General features: G+C 39.2%; 3 protein-coding genes across 5 annotated transcripts; 2 read left to right on the top strand and 1 right to left on the bottom strand.

Annotated features, from left to right (window-relative positions):
* Positions 1 to 2225: 2225 nt before the first annotated feature.
* On the bottom strand, positions 2226 to 5603 carry fpr1 (formyl peptide receptor 1). Its single transcript, XM_071926990.2, has 2 exons — positions 5552 to 5603; positions 2226 to 4471 (listed from the first exon to the last, which is right to left on the bottom strand). Exon 2 carries the CDS (start codon positions 4458 to 4460, stop codon positions 3360 to 3362), a length of 1101 nt encoding a protein of 366 aa, XP_071783091.2. The 5' UTR covers positions 4461 to 4471; positions 5552 to 5603; the 3' UTR covers positions 2226 to 3359.
* Positions 5604 to 13558: 7955 nt separating this feature from the next.
* has1 (hyaluronan synthase 1) lies at positions 13559 to 23889 on the top strand. Of its 2 annotated transcripts, none has more exons than XM_071927119.1 (5): positions 13559 to 13579; positions 21543 to 22211; positions 22432 to 22657; positions 22817 to 22949; positions 23092 to 23889. In XM_071927119.1, exons 1-5 carry the CDS (start codon positions 13559 to 13561, stop codon positions 23765 to 23767), a joined length of 1725 nt encoding a protein of 574 aa, XP_071783220.1. In that variant the 3' UTR covers positions 23768 to 23889. The 2 variants fall into 2 exon arrangements, with proteins under 2 accessions (XP_071783220.1, XP_071783212.1); XM_071927111.1 differs by lacking the exon at positions 13559 to 13579 and adding an exon at positions 20365 to 20414 and having other exon boundaries at positions 21503 to 22211.
* On the top strand, positions 15935 to 17658 carry LOC139933107 (trypsin-3-like). Of its 2 annotated transcripts, none has more exons than XM_071927131.2 (5): positions 15935 to 16150; positions 16336 to 16489; positions 16730 to 16992; positions 17193 to 17329; positions 17488 to 17658. In XM_071927131.2, the coding sequence occupies exons 1-5, from the start codon at positions 16111 to 16113 to the stop codon at positions 17635 to 17637; spliced, it is 744 nt and encodes a 247-aa protein (XP_071783232.1). In that variant the 5' UTR covers positions 15935 to 16110; the 3' UTR covers positions 17638 to 17658. The 2 variants fall into 2 exon arrangements, with proteins under 2 accessions (XP_071783232.1, XP_078143137.1); XM_078287011.1 differs by having other exon boundaries at positions 16730 to 17004.
* Positions 23890 to 26330: the final 2441 nt, after the last annotated feature.

Below are 26330 nucleotides of genomic sequence, written 5' to 3'. Positions count from 1 at the left end.
AGTTATTGTAGTTTAACAAGACGGTACTGGAATTATTTACAGTATTAATCATGTATATTTACAGTTAAGTACTGGTATACATTTACAGTAATTTACTGGCAATAAAGTTGCCAACAAGTTATTGTAGTTTAACAAGACGGTACTGGAATTATTTACAGTAGTAATCATGCAAATCTACAGTTAGATACTGTCATATAATTTACAGTAATTTACTGGCAATGTAGTTGCCAATAGGATACTGTAATTTTACAGTACTTTGTTGGCAACTTAATTGCCAGTATTTTACTGTAAAATTACAATAATTTTTTTTACAGTGAATGTAGTACTCTCTTTGATTATAATATCCCTGCTGCAGAGTGACCCACTTCCTGCCTGTGGTGGAATAGACCTAAAGATGCAGAACAGCACCCTCTGCTGGTAATGAGAGCGCGTGGAAGTAGCTCCAATGTTTGGACACTTGGCATTTATGGCAGTTATAATGAAGTTATGGCAATTGGTAATCGAGAAGTGTTAGGTCAGAGAAGGTGTGTGTGTGTGTGTGTGTGTGTGTGTGTGTGTGTGTGTGTATAACAGATATATTAGAGCTGTTTCAGTAAGTGATTGGATCACTGAAATGTGTTTGAAAGGAAATAAGGGTTAGATTAAGATTGATCCAGCATTAAGATAGTGAGATTATGGCACAATTTGAGATGGGTTAATGGAAACTCTGGTCTGGCAGTGAAGGCATAAAAGACCTTACACTCAATTAGAAAAAAAAAACTTGTTCAGTATAGATATTTCCCTCAAAATCTGGTGCAAAATATCTGACCATATAATTTTTCAAATGGCCTTACATGCAAGTGAATCCTGGGGCCCATCAAATTAATAAAATTTTAATAAATGGGACAAACACCCAAGATTCTATACTGCATATTCTGTGGGATGATATTAAGGGTCCAGAGAAAAGTCCAAAACAATGCCTGTAGAGACGAACTTGGCTGCTTCCTGTTCATATCATCTAAAATCTAATTCCCAACAACCCCTGTAACATAAAGTCCTTCAGTCCCAGGAGCTGAACCCCCAACAGAGTTCACTATGCTAGCTGGTCCAGAAACTCTCCAGCCTTACAACCTCAAACATCATAGACTTTCAGAGCAGCACTGCTTAAACAAAAAGGTGATCTTTGTACAACCGTATGCGCCAGGTGCATCGGAGGTGCAGGACAAAGTATAAATCAGTAGACTCCCGCACACTGTCTTCACTTTGCAAGAATTTAATAAATGACACAACGTATCTGGGATCGTTGGGTATCTGGGATCCAGTCTGGATCCCAGATACCTAACGATCCCAGATACCTGACGAAGGTCGCTTGACCGAAACCAAACGTAATTTGGAATTAACCAAACCACTGAACAAATTAAATTAAATTGTTTTGACCATTGGAATAACCAATCTAAAACCCCAAATGAGATGATATGCTACATGGCCCTAAAGAGAGACTACGAAATGGCAGACGTGAAGCAGAGGCAGATCCTGACCAAGTACAGACTCAGTGACCACCGGTTGGCAAATTGTCAGTAGAGACAGGAAGACACAAGAAGACATGGCTACCCAAAGAGACACAAATCTTTGGTCACTGTTTGGCAAGAGAGACAAAGATGCACTTCCTCCTTCACTGGGAAAAGTTCTCACAGATCAGAGAACAGTACTTCCACAAATTCACCAACAGAGTCCCTTATTTCTTGTCACTAGATGAACAGAATAAGTTGAGAATATTGATGGGTGTGTGTGAAGCAGTTAATGCAGTGCCACAACCTGAGAGACAATGAGTAAAGGAAAGAAAAAAAAATCTGTTTGCATATTATACAACAGCAAACTCCACTACATTTTCTTTTATTTGATAGATTTTACTTCATTTTCTATGGTGTAGGCTACTCTTCTATACTTAATATTGACATTAATCTATTCTCTATTTTACATATATTGTTATAACTATTATTACCATTATTCTACTGGTTTCTTTTAATTTTATTGGAATTTATTACTTATTATTTATTTATTATTAGTGTTATCATTATTGATTACTACCAAAGCTTTGGGAATGTATATTGAATTGTACTTCATGCCAATAAAACTCATTAAATTAAATTGAATTGAATTTAATCGAGATTCCTGGCACAATCTTTTCTGCCATGATGTGGTGATTATGGGATGTGCATTATGAATGGAAACACATTCAAGTCCAATCCTTATTTTAATAAAAGCAATAATGATAATAATAACAACAATGGCAACAACAGCAATGACAAAAATAATAATAATCATCATGATATATATATATATATATGTATTTGTACATGTACATGTAGAATAACAACTATATAGACAGGCTCATATCACACAACATAACCAGAGTCATACATTTTGGCAATGGTTTGATCATATCTGAGAGTGAGGGAATAATGGAATACGTATAATGGGATTAGCACAATCTGATTACAAATCTGATAAATGTAATCCGTTGGGGTTTATGAAATAAACACAGATACATTAGAGCTGTTTCAGTAAGTGATTGGATCACTGCAATGTGTTTGAAGGGAAATAAGGCATTAAAATTGTTAGATTATGGCACAATTTGAATGGTTTTAGGGTTAGGGTTAGTTAGTTTTTAAGGTTTCAAAGTTACTGTAATTAACTGTGAATGAGCTGTTTGTTTAGCTTCATGTTGTGTAGAATTTGGAGACAAAGACACAAACAGAGACGCATTACTGAGTTGGATTAATCCAGAAAATTACTGATTATATTTTAAGAAAGTAATCAGTAATTTGTAACAGTGGCGTTGTTACAAACTGGAGCCAACACTGATTATAGAGAAGGGGCACCATTAAGGTCTGTGTGGTAATGCAGCCCAGCAAAACTCTTTCTATAAGTGGATCTGGTATTTTTTTACATAAAGTAAAAAAAAAAAAAAATGTAGACAGATGTCAAGTTTTAGGCAAAGTGATTAGACACTATACAAGCCATTTTGTATTTGCAAGCAAATTCAAACAAGATGAGAGATGATGTGTATTGTTTAGCCTATATTAAACTTAGCTTACTACTGTACTATTGTGCCAGGCATGATATTCATACACTGTAACCTAAAATGTGTTTTGTGGATGTGTACCACTCAGCCTTGAAAATTTCCAATGTTGTTTTCAGAACTCTTACAGTAATATATTGTTTGAGGTACAGTATATTTAATCAATGTTTCAATCTCAGAGAATGCATACAGATATCTTAAAGGGTCCTTGTATGAAACAATACAAAAAATTGCTAAAAAAAAAAAAAAAAAGGTAATTGGCTATTTACAATTGTTTGTGTCAATCTCATAGACACCCCTACACCTCAGCATCGGAAAAAGACTTCTCCTTGCTGCGACTGATAACTGCTGAGTTTGTGTAGGTGTTGGATCGAGACACCTCTTCCTGGAAGGCAGTCTCCAACACCTTCAGGATGGATCTGCGAACTTTATCCTTGAAATCCTGGCCCATGAATACATACAGCAAGGGGTTCAGGCAGCTGTTGAGAAAGGCCAGGCTGGTGGCTATAGGGATGCCAATGGTGGTGACATGGTCTAAAGTTTCACTGAACTCGGCAGCCATGTGGTTCACCATCTCAATCAGAGCCATGATGTGATAGGGAGCCCAGCAGAGGAAAAACGTGGTGATGACAGCAGCGATGATTTTGAAGGGACGGCTTGACTGGCTGGCCAGGGAACGGTTCCTCCTAAGACGATGGATTATCACAGCATAACAGGAGACAATGATAGTGAAGGGCACCACAAATCCCAGAATGAAGCGGGTAATGGTCATGGCCCGATGACGAAACTGCCGCAGCTGAACTATGGCCGGCGTTTCGTAGTCATCAGAAAAGGCAAAGTTGTTGAAGCAGTTAATGATGCCCTCTTCGCTAAATGATGCCCCGGTGTCCCTGAAGACGAAGTAGGGAGTGCTGAGAACCAGAGCCAGTACCCAGACACACAGACTCACACAAGACGCCTTGCGTACACTCCGGTGGTTCTGGGCCCAGACTGGCCACACCACAGACACACATCTGTCCGCACTGATGACCACCAGAATGTAGACGCTGGCAAACATGTTCAGAAAGCTTACAGTGCTGTTAAGCTTGCACATGAATTTGCCGAAGGGCCAGTGGAAGTCCATAGCTGTGTAAGTCACACTCAGGGGCAGGAACGCTGTGAAGAGGAAGTCAGCCACCGCCAGATTGAGGAACCAAATGGTGTTAACTGTTTTCTTCATTTTGAATCCTGTCACCCAGATGACCACTCCGTTTCCCAGTACCCCAAGCACAAAGGCCAGGCAGTAAACGATGAGAGACATGATGTTGAGAGACTGTCTGAGTTCAGCATGCTCGTAGTCATCATACTCGTCTGTTGAATTTTCGTGGTAGAAAGGAGTAGTGGCCATAATCTCCATCATTGTCTCGTGACCTGGAATAGCAACATGAAAAATAAATATTTGCTTTGTTTCTCATCATAACTCTCTCTGTTTTGTAATATGATCTACCTGCAATTTTATTATCATCTCCTAGAGGTCAGTAACACTCCTTCATAATAAATGAGACTTGTTTTACGAAATTGAAATGAATGAAATTATTTTTAATCAAGCATTATATAAAACTGTTTTCAATATTTGAAATGATTTGTTATAGCTCCACTACTGTCAATTTCTTAAAAGGCCTTTAAAATAAATCAGTTCTTCACAATCACAGTAGGTATGTAACTATATTTCACATTAGGGGACACATTCATAGGCGAGTAATTCTGTTGTTTATATCTTGTACACCAACAGAAAGTCAAAAGACAAAAGACAAAAAGACAAATATGAAAATGACATTTTTAAGAATATGTTTTCTCATTAACTTTCTCGACCCACAGAGTAAAAAAGAAAAAAAATCAAATCAGTCTGTGGTGAAAATGATTATGCAGTTTCATAAGTTTTTCTGCATTGCTTAACGTTTTTGAATTTTCCCTTTACAACCTTATGAGCAAGGTTTATTAATACATGCAGACAGCACAACAACTTGTCGTGGGATGAAACTCCCATCGGATTAGAGACACGCACATAACAAAAACCCTATTTGATGAACTAAACTTTTGATAAGGTCAATGTAGCGATTAATAAAAAAAACGAGTTAACTATAATATGACTTCCAATCTGTGATTCATCTGGGAATCAACTACCAAAATAGGAGAAAAGTAGAAAAAAACAACCCAAAAAACAAAACATTAGTTCATGCTTTTTTCATTCAGAGACTATATCTTAAGAGACATCTTACATCGGTTTGATACTACTCACCATAATGTATAGGCTACTGTGATAGAAGTTAAAGTCAACCTTAAAAGATGGTAGCCTAAACTGTATTCCGCAAAAGTAAAAAGTTGGACAAACTGAGTTTAGGTGGTTTTCCCTTCACCACATCCCTGGGTAAAATGTTTATCTAGGCATACATCAGATGTTTAATATTCGCTACATTAAATGTTAGAATAAGAACAGTAAAGGCAGCCTACCGTTCGCTCTGGCGGAGGGACGTCTGCGTAACCAGCCTCGTTCTAAGTGGTCATAGAAAGCTCGTGCACGAGCCGGCTCATAGGTCCGTGCAGAGCCTAGTCCTTTCTGTATGGGGAAAGGCAGTAAGGCACACTCCCCGCTATGAGAAAAATAGGGTAAAAATGGACGTGTCAGCACTCATCTAATGTACCCTATGCACGATTACAGAAGAGTTCTTCTCACTTATCAATGCCAGTATTGTAGTATTCCTTATATCTTAATGATTAAAATCTCCCAAGTCTGACGTAATTTAGGCTGTCAACCTTGCCCATATATAGACATCCGGATCTAAAGCGATTGCTCTGTGGGGAAATCAATGGGGTTTTCACATAAGCATCCCTGTTACAGGTTGTAGGCCTATGTAATGCAGGATTTTTAAAGTTGGAGCTTTTTTTTCTTTTCTTTTTTTCTTCGTACATTTGTCTCTAATGACACTGCGTCCATTGAATTCTGTAATAGTTTTCGAATCAAAACAATAACTTTGCGAACGAGCTTACACTGACTTCTATAGCATGTTGATTTTTTGTAAGCAAAAAATGCCCAGTGGAAAGAATTTCTGAGTATGTTGTGTAGACATACTGAGATGCCCCATAATGCATTGCTGCTGTGTAACAACACGTGGAGGCATATTTGTTTTATTTATTTTATTTCTCCTTTATTTAACCTATCATACATCTAACATATCAACAAAACAAATCAATAGATTGTGTTGAAAGTCATCAGTTAGCACCCACAGTTAGCCTATTGTGTAGGCTGCTATTAGTGCAGTTACAAACATTTCCCACAAAATGTTCATGGTGTCACTGCTCATATCAAGGTGGGACCAAAACGATCCCCCTTGTTGCTATTGAATCTCCTTTCTATACCCTTGCTCGTTGGTTGTTTATGTCCTGCTGTTCAACAGAAAGTATTTACAACATTTCCTGAAACTCAACTTTCTTGAAGTTGGCCTGCTTCAATTTGAGGTTTTTGTGTCTATCAGCCATGCAGTAGCCTACAGCATGAACATGATACGATCACTTACCACATTAACTTACACAAGTTGGCTGTAACACATACATGCATGGGCTCACACACACTCACACATACTGTATACCACCTTGGACTGACAGACTGACTGAACCCTGCTAATCTGCACATGCACACTGATACAAGCTATTGAGCCTTCTTTGTTGAGCCAAATGATAGAGCCTTTGTCTTTTGGGCTATCCCCAAAGACAAGTATTCAACCAACTAAATGCAGAAGTTGTGGGTTGTTGAAATGACTACCTGACTGAGTGCAGAAGCTACTTCTCAAGGCCACCAACCACTCTGCCCTGAAGACTGTGTAATATGTTTTCCTCTATGTGGGTTGAGCTCATGCTTGCTTGAGGTTAAGTGTAATTGCTCTGTGTTGACTGTTTGAATCGACATCTGGACATGTACATATTTTTAATGTCCCCTCTCTTCACTCTACAACACATTACAAGAAAGTCACAGCATCTGTCAGTAATTTAGGGTTGCCAAGCAGTTTTCTGAAATGGTAGGCTACTCCCTTGCTGCCACTGTCCACTTGAAGCTGGACACATAAACTATGGTGTCTCTGTAGAGCCAGCACTGCAAGCTAAAGTAAAATTACAGCCTCATTTAATATCAGGAGTAAAAATAAATCCTGTTACAACAAATTATTAGTATTAGTGCTAGTATTAGTATTAGTAGTAGTAGCAATATAGTTTAAGACATACACTGAAAAGAAATAAATGAGTTACAAGAAATTGTGTGATAATCACGTTCCCGTACACATGAATGTTCTAACATTGCACAGGTCTTCCTGTCATCTATCTAACATCCCCTTTGCAATCTTGCACATCAAATCTCCAGCAGAGTTCAGAAATGTTGATAGATTGTGAAATAACTAAACTGCAAGTGTTAGGGAAGTTACGTTGTTTGTATTAGAGCTGGTTATGTGTATCGGATCAAGCATTAAACCTTTCCTCTCTACTCTGCTGAGATGCTTGGCTGTCATTCAAACACTTGCACAAGAGTAAATCCCCCACATATGGATTTCAGCTTTTACAGTAACTTTCGGTAATTTATTGGCACAAACATTTTGCATAAATTCCTTAATGTAAAAAAGCAACATCTGTTCTTGGTCGATCGGATGGGATATTTTCATTCACTATGGAGCAAATTTCATCCATTAGACCATTCACTGAACCATGCATTCATTGAACACTTGACACTTTTGTGCCATTTTTAGTTTCTAACATGAGAGGTCATTGCAGAATAGACTCGCAAACAACCATGTAGCTTCCAAAAATGTATTGAGAAAGTGTTTTTTATTATAGTTCTTGCATGAACACATAATAATCTTTAAAGGAGGTAACCATTGTCTATTAATTACAAAAAACTTTTGATTGAGTGAGGATTTAGGCCCAGCTAAAACTTTTAAAAGATAGTAAATTCAAATGCCTACCCCAAAGCTAAACTTAAAATTTGTGCTAGTAATCCCCAGCTATTGCCTTTTGAAATATAGATACAATATATGGTACAATCCTGTAGCAATGGTATTTTTTGTACTTCTTATTTCCCAATCAAGTTCTCATCGAGTCCCTAAAATTGAAATTGTACTCTAAACTGAGACCTTGAAGTAAACCTGGATCTAGACAAGGTAAATAATTGGAAGTGTCAATTTATAACTGTTTTCCCACTGTGAATAATATAGTCAAAACTGCATTTGTTTTGAACAAAATCACTAGCCAAAGCAGAAGATATTGTTATTGGAGGCACTGTGACTTCCCAACATACCTACTAAATTCATGCATTAGGGAGTTTGTGTTGTTCAAATGAATGTTAATCCAATCTGGCGTGCTGAAAGCAGATGCAATGTAAATATCATATGTGGATTGTGAGAAGACTTCTAACTTACCACTTCAAATAACGCACAGTATTTCAGTTGAATAGCACCAAGAGAAACAATCTGCAGAAATGCATCAAAGCCTAGAAGCACAAGGTCCCTGTGTAGTATAAGAGAGAGTAACATGGAAATATAGTAATCAGAACAAGATGGACGTGGGTGAGTGTTGGCTGGGGAGATTACAAACCAGTCTCGTCCCCTAAGTCAAGCCCTACCCTAACACATACAGTCCAGTGGGGAGGGGAACTCTTCATCATAATTTGACTGGTCACATTTCCTCCCACTTGGTTCCACCTTACTGTTCATTTTACTCCCACACTACACAGACATGGATGCATGAGATGGCAGTGGGTTGGTGCTTGCTTTGTGGAATTGTGGTGAAAGCTGGCCAAACTTGTTAAAATGAATGGTTAGTGGACATTTTGTTATGCTATTTTACATGGCTTGTGTTGGACTTGGAGTATCACAAAAAAATAACAATCTTAATATTATAGGACTTAAATATAAAATAATTACTCGAGCACACTGGTACTCTTACTTCTTCACAATATATGTGGAAAAAAAACAGACGTTGAAGCAAGAATACCATTGTGCTTGAGTAATTCTTTTATATTTAAGTTCATATGGCTGGAACAAAATCAAGGTGTGCAAACTTAATTTAATCAACACTATTACAGGACTGACATGGATGTAACAAAAACTAAACCATTTTTACAACAAAGGTTGAAAACAGCTGATTTGGGTCAATTCAATCAATATAGTTTATTAGTTCGTTTATAGTTAATTCGTTTCTCATAACTGGATTTAAAAGCCCTTTTGCAGTGGAAGTTTTTCAATTCTTGAAATGTATAAATCCACTGAAGATGTGTTAAATTGACCCAAACTCTAATTGAAAAGTCTAGCACTAGACTTTTCAATTAGAGTTTGGGTGGTTTGCACACTAGAACATAATGGAAAGACCAAAAACTCCCCAGCTAATGTACACACCACACAGGAACTCCTGTGTCCTAATAGACCAGATGTGAGGGGGAGGAGAGTAAAGCCCCTAGTGTGTGTGTGTGTGTGTGTGTGTGTGTGTGTGTGTGTGTGGGGGGGGGGGGGTGTGTGTATGTGCGAGAGAGACAAAGCGAGAGAGAGTCCATGTCTGTGTGTGTGTCCATGTGTTGCACACCCAGCCCCTGCTTGAATTCAGAGCAGCACCCTTATTTGACTGTGTAGGAGGAATCATGTCTCTGTTATCATTGCCTTTTCCTCGGATACATAAATATTCAACATTTGAATACTTCCCCACTGGGAGATATTTTACACCAGGACTAAAAACAATTCTTTGTAACTACAGGAAACATTTTGAATAAGTGGGTCTTTTTAACTTCATCACTCTTAAAAACTACACTGTACTGTTACATAAACCTATTTGTAACACTGAATTCCCTCCCTGTTTTAGCTGAAGTCTAGACATGATGGCTACTCTGTTTTATTTTGTTATGATTGCCTTGAGCAATTCATCTGGCAGTTTGCATTTCTATGCTAAAATGTATTTTTTTGAATTGATTGTTCTGCACTCTTTTAACAAAACGTAAAAGCAAAGCATTTTGCTTGTGTCTGGAGTGGATATTAATAGCTATCCCAAGCCTGTAGTTTGAGGGAAGCCTTCAGAGACCAAGATTTGCCATAGTTCTTGATTTACCAACCAAACGTGTAATTATGTGTGTGCCGCACAAATACCAATTTGGGTGTGTAAAACAACTAGTGGGGGTTTAAGGGGAATTTAGTTTTTCGGTGGTAGAGGGTGGTGGGGGGACTTGGAGTTGGGGGGTTTATTATTCACTACAGCTGTTGAGAGGGTGGGGCAATGACCTGAAAGGCTCAACTAAAATGTGTGTCTATGTTTGGGGCAGTGAAAAACTAATGACATAGCTCACAGTGACATTGTAATCCACCCAGTATTTTTCGTAGCTGTTGAGAAAAACACTGTGAGCTCACTGCTTTTCTAAATCCACAACTCTTTTTTTTTTCTTAGGGGACCAAAGCAGGATGGTGGCACATCGTTGTGTTAAAACTTCTAGTTTCCGGTTTCACTGTCATGAAGACTGAGAGCAAACAAATAGTGGGAATCCGTTGTATACTGTAACCTCAGAGGTTTGTTGATCTTGCTGTGGTGCTGACTGGAAATCGGGCCCTTGTCTCACGGGTGTGGAGGGGTCAGGAATTTTGTTTTGAAGTCAAAATGGGTGCCAACTGCTCTTCCCTCTATGCCTCAGCTAAGGTTTTTCCATGAAATACACCACACATAAAGGAAACGCTGAACCTCAATAACCTAAACCACTTCCTTATATTTGTCCCTACTTTCAACCACAACGCCGGTCCCCCCTCGGCAGGCCTAAGGGATATGAATAATCAGTCTTGGCTCTGCCTGACAGCAAACAAGTCTGGCAAAGCATATGTCATACAGATCTATGACACAGTGCTCTCTCTGTCTGTCCAAGTGTATTTTGAGGTACAGTGGAACGGGATCAGGGGAACAGGAACTGGTTAAACAGGGAGATCCAGATGGGGAAATAAATGGGAGTTCTTGTCCTTTCCATATACTGTAACTAAGGCAAACTGGCAAATGCTTGGACACGTGTGTTTTAAGGGAAAACTAAGCTGTGGCTTTGGTCTTTTTTGAAGGTCAATGGCATTTTAAGTTTGCATAAGAGATGGCAGTAAACTCTTTTTCCTGTTTCTTTATTCTGCCGGTTGATCACATCCTGAGTGCTGTCTTGCAGACTTGCAAATGAGCAGGCATCTGGGTGTCACATGTCAGTTGCATAAAGACTGTAAAGATTTCCACCTTTGAGAAATGAGCTCAGAATCCCTTTCTATTTGTTATGCATTTTAATTATTTTGACAGGCAATTTAGTTTTCTCTCAGAAATGCCTGTGAAAGTTGCTGTAGCATACCTTAACCTTAACAGAAAGGTACTGTAATCTACTGTATTGTATTGTAAATGTCCCAGTAAGTTTAGTGAAATGCAAACAGAACAAGGAAACAAATAAAAAAAACAGAGCTGAATTATAAAACTGCTGATTGTATCTTTGTTTGATTGGGTACGCAACACAATATGTTTTCATCTTTATTTAGAGTATGTTTTGCAGCAGAATGTGCCAAGTTACTGTACTACATACACTTATTTGTTATCACATAACAGAAGCAATAATACATGAGTAGGAATGAAGGAGGCATTTTCTAGACAAGTCAGACACTGTATATGTCACACAGTAATGAGGAGGGGAGAACTTGCCTGTGCTGGATGGGAATGCGTTATATTTTAGCCTTAAGTGTATAATCATAGGGCTCGGTTAAATGTACCCTCACATTTAAATGTTTTCCTGTCTGGTGCTGATAAACACCTAGACTCATACATGAGTAACGGTGGAGTCTATACCTCTTAGAACCTCTTGATTCCTAGAACATTGACTCAGCAAAGATATGCAGTGGTGTAATTTCAAAACAGTAAGAGTGCTTATTTTTTTAATAAATACCTGTACCAGAAAGTGAAAAAAAAAAAAGAGATTTTTATTTGACAAGCTAAATAATTTACATGCACATAACCTTTGACCAGGTAGTATTTCAAAACAGGAATGTACGTTATTTGCATTCCAAAACCTAAGGCTGAACATATTTTATTGATCTACACCAATATCTAATCGTCAAGGGCTTCTCTATCAATTTATCATTCGAAGTTAAAGAAGTGATTAAACAAAAAAAAAGTTAGGGCACAGGATGTCTCCGGTGGGTGTGATTTTGTGTAACTAAACCCCATACCCAAATCTGTCGTGAAGCCTGACATGGTGAAAAGTAACATACTGAACTGGCCATCTGCTATTAATCTTTGATACCAGGTGATGTCACCTTCTATAGAGTACAACAGGTGGTGACACCACCTGGCACCAAAGACCAGACAATCTTCAAAGTTACTTAAACTTGCAGTAAACAATATCAGACCTTATAACCAATCCTGAAACTAATGTGTGCTATGTGGAGATTTCATTAGGCCCTTTCACCAAGTGGCCAAAACCACAGGTGAATTCTGAAGCCAATAAAAGTGGCTGAACGCTGCAGTTCCTCTAATGTCTGCTAGGGTCGGCTCCAAAGAGACTCCAAATCCCACCCAACTCCATTTAAGTCAATGGGACCACAGCCCAACTTCTCACTCAAAATAGTCAATAAAGTCAATAAATCTTTTCGACAAGAGATTATGGTCTCAGTAGCTAATTTTGCTTCTTCTAATATGTGTCCATACAGGGATTTTCAAAATAATTGCGTCATTAACCCCCTGCTTTGCTCTGGCTCCAAAAAATGTCAACATGGCAGCACTCGTAAACCCCAACTTTTAGCTTCAAAATGGACATTCAGAAACCTATGGGTGACGTCACGCTCACTACGTCCATCTTTTTTTTTTACAGTCTATGCCTTTCACACATGAAACCCGTAAAATTGCCATTTTAATTTTTCCGGTAAAGGTAGCAGTTTCTGTTGTTCACGCAAGACATACCTTTCTGCTTTTTTTAACATAATGCTACCATTCACACAATACTGGCAATACCGTTAAATTCCACTATTGTCATTTCCCGGAAATTATGTTTAACCGCCGGAGTCACTGCAGTTTGAAAACAAGTTGGTAATCTCCCTGTCCGCTCGGACTCCGAGGATCTCTCTCATTTCCACATCTGTCCAATTCAACATTTTCGTCAAAAAAGTAAAGCTGCAACCCGTTGTATAGTGGTTTGTATTTCCCTCCTACAGTTTGACAACAGAGCTTCCTAATGTTGTGCTGCTATGCCGTTAATGTTACGGCATTGTTCACACCTATGTTCGATATGGAACTTTACTAGGCTTTGCTGTGTGTTAGTTACAAGTGTGTTGCGGTGTCTGTCACCCTGTAGTGGTCAGAAAATGTTGCTTATTGCAGCTTTAATAATTATAATGTAATACTTCTTAAAAAGAACTTCCATATTCTACTTTCGAAGACAGTTTTAACAGTATTGTTACCCAATACCTATTATGAAAGTAGCTACTACGTAACACCATGACTGTACTGCCAAGTAAAGTCTCTGTGGTTGCTCTATTCCTTGGTTCAGTAGAGGGTAGTTACCACATCACCTCCTTAAACAGAGCTACCTGACAACTACAAAGTATGGTGCCAGCGATTACATTAATGAAGTACATTCATAAGTACATGGAGCGAGCGAGCGCTAACAGCTAATGGGCTAACATTAGCCTGCTACTTTTCCTCCCTAGAATTGTGTAGTATGGGTTTGCGAGATTGTTAACAATTCTAAGTGCAAGCTGCCGACAAATTCTGACACAACACCACATAGAAATGTTGTTTTACCAAGGAAAGGAAGGTTATAATATATATTACAATAGAAAAACTCAATTGCGTTTGCATCGAGGCACCATCTTTGTTGTTGCAAAACCTTCTTATGACCACGGAACCTCCAACACAAATACAAATTCCTTCTTACATCCTATTGAACCAAGGAATAAAGTATCTACATAGTAAAATCCATCAATCTATCAAGCCTGACTAATGTAGTACTTTCATAATAGGTATTGGGTAACAATGTTGTAACAACTTCATCTTCGTCGGTCTTCTTAACTAGAACATGGAAGTTCCCTTTAAAAGATAAGGAAAGGTGCAATTAGCAATGTTTCAGAAGAATTGCATTGTGATTAGTCAGTATTGATTGCACAACTCCTAATGCAGTACTGTAATAATGCTAAAACTCTAGGGTAATATTGCTAATTATACAGAGCCACTGTACTTACTGACATTTAAACAAGAAATTCCACATTATAATTACAAATAATCACTCATTATTTCCAGAAATGACCAGTTACGTTGTGATAATTTCTATATAATTACAGTTATTACCCTGTAATTTGTGTACCATAATGTAAAGTGCTGTCAATTATTTTATTAAACTATACAGAAGATATATGCAAGAGAGTGCAGAGAATTATGTTTAAAGACTGCTATTTTGACTAAATAAGTTCATTCTACTTTAAAAAAAAAAATGTCACTGCCTCATTTGTTCAAGCAGATGCCACTGTAATGGTGGCAAAAAAAAGGAAGGATGCAAGAAAAGAAGTAAGGAAGGAATAATCCTCAATGTCATCAGATGACACTTTCTGTAGTTGCTCCATTGCTCCAAACAGGAAACTTTCTTCAGTATCAAAGGTCAAACTCAAAGTTCATGAAGTCAGCCTCCCAATAATGGAACAGCTTCATGGCTCTTGAGGGCATTACGGATTGGTTTCATGGGTTCTTGGGTTTGAGAGTGAAATGTACACACATTTTTGATAGAGCTATCAGAGATAATAAAAATAACTGAACTTTTATTTAATTTTAGGATTTTCCCTTTAAGGAAGAGATCATGCTAAGAGAGTATGCTTTGAACTACAGTATACATCTATGGATTTGTTGAATTTCAGCAGTAATACAAGTCAACTAATCTTTCTTTTTGTTTTTAATTATTAATGTTAGGCTACTGTTAACAACAAAGCTTCACTTTCAACTTTCTCCTATCTGGTCTTTTCCTCATGGAAATGTGTAATGTCCTAACATAACACCATTCTCTTTAGTTATCATTTCCTGACATTAAAGTAAGTATTGTGACACATTTTACATATTACACTTTCCCAGGCAACAGCTGGAGAGATGGCTGAGTCTGCTTGCAGATAAGCAGACTGCCTACCTACATCAGTAAGCAGTGAATTACTACTCATAAAGTAGATGTTTGGGTATTTCTCTGCCCTCTGGATGTAAAAAATGCCATAGTTGTGTAATACCATTTTTTCCTTATGCTTTTTACTCAAGTCCAAAGCATCTTTAACCTATGAGTAACCATATGCTCACATGTCAAGCTGTCTTTCTCAACATTCTCATGGGTGAAGTCATGCACAAGTGATATAGTTAACTCACTTTGACCACAAAAATAACAGCTGCTTGAGGAACTATCAGTAAACGTGCCCGATGTAGCGTGTGGTTGCACCACATCAGTTTCAGAAGCAACGTTCCCATACTTTTGCTTCCTTTAAGCTACAAGTAAGTGTGCTGATATCATTGCCAGGGACTACTATCATGGAAACCTACCTAGAACTGTCAGCTCAAACTTGAGAAACTATTCAAATGCCACCAGAAATGACTTGAATGTAGAAAACAAAAAGAAGACATTTGTATGCTAATTAAAAGTATGTTGAATAGGAGGAAACTACTCTGAGAGGAAATTCCAAATGGCAGTGCTTGCCATGCATTTTTCATATTTTTTTTTTCATCTTTCATTCTTTGCTAGTGATTTACACCCTTTTAAATGAAAACATATGGAATCTAAACTGTCTTTGGCATTTTAGAGTTGTAGACCATAAACCACAGACTCACCCAAAGTCATTATTTAGTCTTATATACATTAAACCCAGTGTTCTGGGGAAATGTAACACATGTTTTCCAAGGTGTCACTGTTTGAGGTGTACACCTGATGATAGAAGACCTTGAGAAAGAGCAGATAAGAGGACTAAAATACATCGAAAATAGAGGCCGAGGACACACCAGTCTTGCCAACCAGACAGACAGAAAGCATGAAGCATTTCCTTCTTCTGGCACTCGTTGGATGGGCAGGTACGGTACAAAATTGATACATAAGCATTAATTAAGTCTGATGATGCATGAGTTAAAACAGGGCGTCTAATGGTGTCACAGACTCGTGTGTAGCTATGTTTAACTGGATGTCAACGATACAGTAATGACATGTCATCTTCCGTTTTTGTCTGTTCCTTATTTTCACTTTTAATTAAACAAACCAGTTGCCCTGGAGGAAGATGGCAAGATTGTTGGAGGGTATGAGTGCCCAAAGCACTCTGTGCCCTACCAAGTGTCTCTCTTCACCGGGTACAACTTCTGTGGAGGGACTCTTCTGTCTAGTGAGTGGGTGCTGTCTGCTGCACACTGCAAAACAAAGTAAGAACATTTTGTCACTAACCACTGCTAAATAGCATGTTTGTAACAGTTTCGCTGGTGTTTAAAACTGATGGATTTTTTACTGCGTTTGAAAACCTATATATTGACTTGACTGATTGTAATTCATGACTTAATGATTGTGAGTCCCTTGAAACTAGTTCTTTGGTCAGACCCGTAAGGAAGCTTCTCTCACTTCTCAGATAATCATAATGGTCTCCATGATGGGTTTAACTCTTCCAGGTCAAATGTAGAAGTACGGCTGGGAGAGCACAACATCTGGGAGTCTGAGGGGACCGAACAGCACATCATGTCCGCCAAGTTTATCCGCCACCCTGACTACAACTCCCGCACTCAGGACAGTGACATCATGCTGATCAAGCTGAGCCGGCCGGCCATTCTGAACAGCTACGTGCGCCCCGCTACCCTCCCCACAAAGTGCGCCCGTGATGGGACGATGTGCCATATCTCTGGATGGGGGAGCCTTCGTCCCAGCAATGAGGGCTGTGAGTTACGCAGTAAAATAGTTGTAAGCTAGAAAGAGAGACTACCTGCCTGTTTGAGAATATTTCAAAAGGTCAAGAGTTGTATTTATCTTATAAGATATGAGCTGCTGAGTATTTGCCATGCTCTACTTAATGCCATTATAAGAACAATAAAAACAACTCCTTTATGTGTGCTTATTTTCTCATGCTATCTATTCCAGCAAGGTACCCTGACAAGTTGCAGTGCCTGGATGCCCCCCTCCTGAGTGACGACACCTGCTTTAATGCCTATCCTTTCCAGATCACTGAGAACATGATCTGTGCTGGGTTCCTGGAGGGAGGCAAAGACTCCTGTCAGGTAATTTCGAGGTCACAGCCACAACACACGACACTGCTGCTTCTTTCTTCTCAGATTTGACACTGATTTGAATATGAAGGACCCACCTTGAAAATAACATCACCCTGCCCCCCTCACTCTCTCTCTCTCTATCTCTCTCTCCCTCTCGCCTTCCTCAGGGTGACTCTGGGGGTCCCATGGTATGTGACGGGGAGCTCCAGGGTGTGGTGTCTTGGGGGCATGGCTGTGCTCTGAGAAAGAAGCCCGGGGTGTACACAAAAGTTTGCAATTACATCTCCTGGATCAAGAACACCATGGAATCTGGCTGAGCAGCATAGACTTAGGAAGCTATTAAAGATTCACATGTGACTGGGCAACATACATAAAGTCAACTGTGTGATATACTGTGTGTACAGTGTGGTTCTATCACTGTGTCATTAGCATGGCATTGATCAAGGACTATCACTCATTAGTTTAAAAATTCACTTGCCTTCAGTGCCATAATTCACAGCTCGGGTAAGCATGACTGTATGAAAGAATGTGAAAACTGAGAGTGTAATATCCTATGTGTGAAAAGAATAGCTCTAGCTCCCTCTCCTGATTTAATAGTGATTGCTTATACACATAGAAAATATAGCATAATTGGTTAAATTAGTAAAAAGTAAAACTTGCAGATACTGACAATTCATTTAGTTAATTAAATGAGATTGAGGTATGGTTCATATTAAACAGTATTCATTTTTCTACCATTTATAATCTTTTTGACAGGGACAATTTAGCTGATGCTCTTACCCAGAAGGACTTTACAATGAAGGAGCAGGCAGAATTATGGGATGTTATGTTTAAGGCTATCCTGCTGCCGAAAAAAGAAATAATGCACATATGAGCATTGCTGCAAAGGTGACAGTTAGCCAGCTGACTAGACAGTGACGTTTCATCTGTAGTTCCTGACAAGATTTTAATAGATCTGAAAATAGAAAATAGGGGAAAATAGGGGTTCCATGGCACTCTGAATGCTGTGATGCTTGGTAGCATAGTTGGAGTCCCGCAACCAGAATGCCTCCATGAGAGCATGCATCTGCCCTGTTGAAGTGTCTTTGAGCAAGACACTGAATCCCAACCGGGGATGGGGGGGACAGACAAATTTCTCCCTTGGAAATCCATATGTGCCATTATTTACCAATATGTCAAATAGGATAATCCAGCATCAAATGTAGATATCTAAATAATCAAATACATTCATATTTGTGTGGGGAAATTAATGAAATAGTATAGTAGAGAGAGAATTTATTCTACTTAATTTTCCACAGTTTCACAATTTTGCACATTTAAATATTTATATGTGATGCTGGAATATCCTATTTGAGATGCTGGCACACAATGGATGCCAGTGTATCACATGCCAGTGTATCACAAAAAAAGCTGATAATAAAATAGATGCAGACTGAAGGATACTCATGAAACAGTATGTCAACCCGGTGTTGTGCAGTAGGCTGAAACTAGTAAAACACACAAGATATAATAGACAGGGTAGCAAGACAGGGTAGCAAAACAGGGTAGCAAAAACTACAATCAACTACAGTCAACTACAGCACGGTGTTGTGAAGTAGGAAAACATACAGACGGTGATGAGCAGACAAACTAGCAAGGACTTGGACAGACAAACTGACAGGCAGAGTGACTGACAGGACAGTATGACTCGTTGAACAAGTGGTGAAATGTTTAGTATAGCTTATCTAACATAATCTTGGTCAAGGTTGCTTGCTGTGATATTTCTCACGGAGAAAACTTATAATAACATATCCAGTAAGTCTAACCAGTTCACCCTGAATACACTGACTAGCACAGCCATTAAAGTGTGACATCATGCTGCCAGGCTGGTGGCTTCTATGTGGGTCTGACATAAGGCATGTCGATCGCTCTCGACAGCTCCTGTGGCTAAAGGGTGTGGACCCTCAGTGGATGGTCAACAGATTTTGAAGTCTCCGGAGATGTAATCATGGTAAAGTCAGAACAGTGACAGTAACTTAATGAACCAGAAAGGGCAGCTAAGTCCTCTGAGGTCTGAGCCAGGGTGGGATAGAGGTTTGCAGTGCCTTTGCTCTGTGACCCCGTGACCTTTCTTACATCCACTACATCACTGAACAAAGACATCCAACTTCCCTTTTTCCTCCCCCTTTTCTCTTTTTACTTCTGCAGTTCAAGCGAGGGACCAGCAGAGGGCAACATCCAACCTCAATACAAACAACAGCGCTAAAGTCAAGGGCTTTGAATGCAGCCGTGGGAATTACCCGTCTGATCGCTCTCAAGGTTGATGTGATGGAATACCTCAACATCCCACACTGGCAGCAGAACAAAGGATCGGCTTTGGCACAGCAGAATAAACTCTCCATCGGGCTCACTCTCTTAAACTGCTGATTGCAATTCTAACAATATTTGGCTTCAGATAACTTTTATCATAATATAATAGCCTATAATATAATATAATATAATAATCTAATATAACAAAACATAACATAGACTAATACCATATAATGACATATATCATATCATATCATATCATATCATATCATATCACCTAACTCTTGCCTCTGTTAATGAGTTACCCCTGGCAATAACAGTAGTATCATGACTGATAATCAGGTATCATTTGAGACCCTAGTCTCAAAACCATAGTCTCTAACAGCGGTCCCCAAACTGGGGTGCAGGGCCCTCGAAGGGCTTCCAAACGGTCCTCTGTCTGGAAACAGTCTTATTGGTTTTGGTGTAGCTTTTATAATCTTGAGTGAACTTAGCAAAGATCGTAGCCCAATTATCACCATGGTAAAACAAAAAAAACAAAAAGAAACCCCCAAAACAACTATGTGGAATGCGCACTGAGATGTCTCCAATCAGTGCGACCACCGCCTTGCTCCTGACGCACGGCTGAGTCAACGGGCGCGCGCGTAATTGATAATTCCCCAGACAAAAGAGCGCACACATGGCTTCGTCCAAGTGAGAGTATTCAACCTACTATAAAGCTGCCAACTTCACGCCAAGTTCCCAGACGTAGAGAAACACGGAGTGGATGTCTCGCAAATTCCAAACCAGCGGAACTTGACATCAGGTAGGGGCAAAGATACAATATCACGTTTATTCCTCTTTTTTTATTTTTTTTTATTTTGTCGACAAACGATTGAATTAATTCGGATATATTCATGATATCTAATTAAAAAGAAAATGTATGTAATAATCATAATAATAATTAAACTTAACGCTTTTCTAAAACACAGTTTGCAAAGTGCTTCACACAGTATATATTATAAAATGACAAGATAGTAAAACAATTGTACCACAAAACAAATAGTAGCCAAGATAATTTTATGACAAAATAAATAAGGCATTAAGTACATAAGTAGAATAGCTGTGGCGAATCGTGGCACGTCATTCATGACCTTGCATGATATTTTTTGAAGAATGAGATCAAATAAAAACATGTTTTGGATTCCTGCCTGTGCTAAGATACTCGCCGTTTTGTCATATCACATTGGCATTTACATTCTTTCAGTGATTTATTATTTGCATGTTAATTTAGTCAAGTGAAAACGATTGATGTATCTTCTTCTTGCTCTATATGGCAGCTTTTTAGGACAGCTTTTCCTACAATGTTTTCTCAGAATAAGATATCCTAAGAGACAGGTATGGTAATATGTTTAAGTTTGTTATGTGTTAGCGTTACTGTGGGTGTTCAAGTAACAACAAAATATGCACCCGTATTATTATGTAACCTTAGGCTATTAGATGTCATTCAATAATTGATTCAATAATACATAAGTTAACTGTTAAAGACACACATTCTTGGATTAACAGTGTTTTTACTGACATAACTTATATAAATTGAGTATCAGAGGAATAGCAGAGCAGCTTGAAACTTGTTGTATGCCTGGTAGCTGTGTTATTTCCCAAGCTGTATAGATTGTTAGCTTGGGTCATACATTACAATATGCCACATAAAGTAACATAATCCATTTAACACACTCTTTCATCCAAAGCACCTTACAGTACTGCGAGTGCGTAGTTAACTGTTACATTTTTAGCATGGCTGGCTCCAGTGGGAATCCATCCTCTAACCCCAGAAGTGTTAGTGTCACACTCTAGATTCAGCTACACAGGACCAGGAGCCATACTGACATCTGGCTTCTTCTTGTCTCCTAGGTAAAGGAAAACAATGGACCTGAAACCATTATTGAAGAAGTTGGGCTCAATAGTCCGTGCCTTCTTCACTTTCCTCTTTGCTCTTGTGGTGCTGGGAGTGATGGTGTGGGCTTACGTTAAAGGTTTCCAGTTAGTGACCTCTGAATATGGCATCATCTCTTTTGGCTTTTATGGACTGCTGCTTGCACTCCATGTGTTGGTCCAGAGCTTCTTTGCCTTTATCGAACACCGGCGAATGAAAGCCCGCACAGAACCCTGCACCTTTACCAAGACCATTGGCTTCACCATCTCGGCTTACCAGGAGGACCCCGTCTATCTCAGAGAGTGCCTCAACTCGATCAGGGCCCTCGCGTATCCCCCTGAACTGTTGCGCATCATCATGGTGGTAGACGGGAACTCAGACGACGACCTGTACATGCAGGACATGTTCAGAGAGGTGTTTGCTGACCAAGACCCCGGCTGTTATGTGTGGCAGAATAACTACCATACATGGGTCCCCACCAAGCCCCAGGCGGATGGGGACACAACTAGAGTAAACTCCCCAGCAGGAGATGCTGGTTCTGTGACAGCAGAGGATCCACAGCGACAAGAGGTAGAGCAGCTGATCAACAGCAAGAGGTGTGTGTGCATCTTGCAGAAGTGGGGTGGCAAGAGAGAGGTCATGTACACAGCCTTTAAAGCACTGGGATCCTCAGTTGACTATATACAGGTATCTATTTTTCTTTTCTCATGCATATTGCTAATGTATTTGTCAGTCATATAGTTTCACAGATATCCCAGGACACTTCTTTAAAAAGAAAATTACAATTTTACATAAATTTGAATAACAAGACTGACTTTCATAATAACAATTGAACCAAATGGCTGTGAATTTGGATTTTACTTATGTGGCTGGAATCCCCTCTTAACTCCCCTCTCTGCACTCCCAGGTCTGTGACTCGGACACTAAGCTGGACCCTCTGGCCACGGTGGAGCTGTGTAAAGTGTTGGAGAGTAACCCCAAGTACGGTGCTGTGGGAGGAGATGTGATGATCCTCAACCTGAAAGAGTCTTACGTCAGCTTCATGAGTAGCCTGAGGTACTGGATGGCTTTCAACATTGAAAGGTCCTGCCAATCCTTCTTCAACTGCGTGTCCTGCATCAGCGGCCCTTTGGGTAAGGAAAAGCAAGTTTCTCTGTGTAATGCAATACATCAATGATTCTACATGTCAAATAGTGCAAATTGGGTGGTAGCCATGGCTTTAATGAACTATTATAACTGGTTATAACTGATGTTTCTCTCTGTTTGGTGGGTGCGTGGAATTTTCTATGAAGGTCTGTATAGGAACGACCTCCTGCAGCAGTTTCTGGAGTCTTGGTACAATCAGAAGTTTCTAGGAACTCACTGCACGTTTGGCGACGACAGGCACCTCACCAACCGTATGCTGAGCATGGGCTATGCCACTAAGTAAGTAGCTTCTCAACATTCTCATGTACAAAAATTACATTGCACACACCTATCTTGGAATGACGTGATATGTACACAACTGTATTATATTGATGTAAAATGTTAAAGGTTTCATAGATCTTATTTTTATTGCTTCCTTCAGATATACAGCCAGATCGAAATGCTACACGGAGACACCCGGCCAGTTCCTACGCTGGCTCAACCAGCAGACTCGCTGGACCAAATCCTACTTCCGTGAGTGGCTCTACAACGCAATGTGGTGGCACAAGCACCACCTCTGGATGACCTATGAGTCCATCGTCTCTGGTGTTTTCCCCTTCTTTGTCACCGCCACCATCATCCAGCTGTTTTGGACAGGTACGCTGTGGGACATCCTCTGGGTCCTGTGTTGCATCCAGCTGATTGGGCTGGTGAAGGCATCTTACGCTTGCATCCTGCGCAGAGACATTGTGATGGTGTTTATGTCCCTCTACTCTGCACTGTACATGACCAGCCTGCTGCCTGCCAAGTACTTTGCCATTCTCACCATGACCAAAAGCAGCTGGGGGACATCAGGCAGGCGTAAGATGGTGGGGAACTATATACCCCTCCTTCCTCTGTCAGTGTGGGCAGCCATTTTGTTAGGTGGGCTGTGTTACACAATCTACAGGGAGAGCCAGGAGGGCTGGTTCACTCCAACCAAGATAATGGAGACTAAGTTTCTTATTTTTGGTTGTGTAGCCTATGTGTGCTACTGGCTCCTTATGATATCCCTCTATTGGGTGTGGTTCCGCAGGTTATGTAGGAAACGCTCGCAAAGTTACAAAGTGAATGTGTAGGATTGAAGCCGCCAGCCGAGAGGAAGAAGTTAATTTATTTTAATTTAACCACTTTCCTTATTTTAATCAGTTCATTTAATTTCATTTATTTATTTTGTCTTGCAGTTGAATAACTGTTGGACAGGGGCTTTTCATGCAGCTGCTATAAACAAAGAAACTTTAAAGGAGGAATAAATATTATTGATAATATGGATAACAGCCATATTATTCTTGTTGTATACCAACTACCTGGGCAGTGAATACTTCTTTCAGAGGCACAGAGCATTTTTGAAAAAGTAACAAAAAGATTACTGCTGGATATGGAAAAATGTTATCATATGTATGCTTAACATGGAGACATTGTTGCACATATAAATTAAACTGTACTGAGGGCTGTGTAGCCCATGCACTTCTCAGGATTCTCTTTGTCAGACTATGATATGAGATGACTAGATGGTCTTCCATCAGATGTTTATTCATGATATCTAAAGAACAAAAAACTGTTATTGAGATATCATTTTTGTGTTTAGGGATGCGCGTGTAAGGGACTTTGGGTTATGTGTCTCTTAAAAACATGTAGATTATATTGCTGTGTGCATGTAGATTGTATTGCCATGGACCCTAAACTCACAAACAACCCCACTGAAGGTTGCTACAGTGTGTCAGATTAGTGGCCATTAGTTCACCATTGTCATTATTGCACTGGATCCTGGACTGCACTTTTTGCAGCATTGCAGATGGACTTGAAGACACAGAAAATGACAGTTATATCTTGCAGGGGGCAGAAAATGAAGAAAAGACGTGGTACCTCTGAAAAAAACTGGGATAATGGACAAAGCATAATGATAATGATAGTGCTGTGATTGAGAGAGGATCAAAGCATGTGATCACTTTTACTGAAACCTTATATATTGACTAATTGAATTAAGGCATTGGCGTCAGCAATGACAGCTAGACAATCGTACATCAACTTTTATTATAGGACAGATGTTTCATGAAACACTGCATATTATATAGTTACTGTATATCAACCTTTCTCTTGATATGTGAATCATGGGCATACTGTATGAGATGTACTGTAGTAGATAGTTTTGATATTACTGAGCAAATTAAAAAAAAAAAAATATATATATATGGATTCTTTATGTATATTTTTCTAGGCAGTGCACATCTTGTATATGTTGGAAATTGTCTCAAAATGTGAATGCATTAATGATTTTGGGAACTTGTTTAAAAATGAACAAATAAAATATTTTTCTGAGATGTACACTTTGACTTTGACTTGGCTGACACACATTACAAGACAGCTACATTTGAATCACTGGTTGCAAGACAAAATATAACAGGACCTCAAATATACATGACACATTATGTGACAATAGATTGAATATAAATCCACTTGAAGTATACATTCAAAGAAGTGTAGCCTAGTATTGGCATAGTTGTTAACAACAGTGAAGTGGGTGGTGAGAGTCTGATATTGTTGTAGTTCAATATACCATAGAGTCACTGCCTTGAGGCAGTGGTATTACAAAACAAAGTGACAAGGATTGCCGTTACAGTAAAGTTGCAGATGTCGGTGCAAAGTACATCTAGGTTGATAAATGGCAAAAGAGGCAGAAATGGCAGATGTTGCCACATACAGCTAGATAACTTGAATAGCTTATAAAAGTGTTGATGTGCAGATTAGCAGGGTTTGGTCAGTCTATCAGTTTACTACTAGTCACTAAATATGAACTATAAATTAACTATACACCTCAGTTCTCTATACATTAACTATGAATGGCCTTGGGAAGAAATTGTTGTGGTGGGTGGTGTTGGCGCCAAATGCACTGGAATCATCCTCCAGTATGTCAAACAAATTAAGTAAAAATTAGCATATCAAACACAAATTATTCATGATGTTAATTTCTCCTCTCGTTCTAGATTGACAGAATTGTAACTTAGTGGCTGGCAGCAGAACCCCTCGTTGCCATTTTGTCACAGTCAGCAACACTACCTTGCACAACCAGCCATACTGTATATGGTTAATTTTAGCTATACGACTTACAACAAAATAATTAATAAAATATATATAATTTTCAAATTTTGGAACATTTTCTTAATCTTTTTCATGGACTGATCGTATTGTGGAAACTCTGTCTTCACTCTAGATATTTTTATTCTTCCTGAAGAAGAGTGAGGTCACATGGACCGCAGTAGCAGTCAGTAAGTCACCAAAGAGCTGCTTCAAAGTTATTTACTTCATTCTATCTGGTTACTAAGTTAATTACTTCATTCTAACTGAATTTGATACATAGTTTCGAAAAACCTCCTCTTTTTTCCTGATAACTGCAGAGGCAGCATAGCTGTGGTTGATGGTTACAGGTACGAGAAGGAGATAGCTGATTTCTCGGGAACAAACTCTGCTTTCGGGCAGCATCCCACACCGGTACTTTCCTCTACACTCCCCCCCTATTGTGCTTTCAAGCACAACATCACAAGTTTAACTCTACATGATTACAAGTAGATGTTCATTATCCTTATCAGGGTCTTGTGAACCTCTGTGGTCGACAGAGCATCTCCTGTACTTAACTACTGCCAA

The sequence above is a fragment of the Centroberyx gerrardi genome, chromosome 12 (assembly GCF_048128805.1).
Source record: "Centroberyx gerrardi isolate f3 chromosome 12, fCenGer3.hap1.cur.20231027, whole genome shotgun sequence".
NCBI lineage: Eukaryota > Metazoa > Chordata > Actinopteri > Beryciformes > Berycidae > Centroberyx > Centroberyx gerrardi.
Note: the sequence above shows the minus strand (reverse complement) of the source record. Positions and strands in the feature narration are given on the sequence as shown.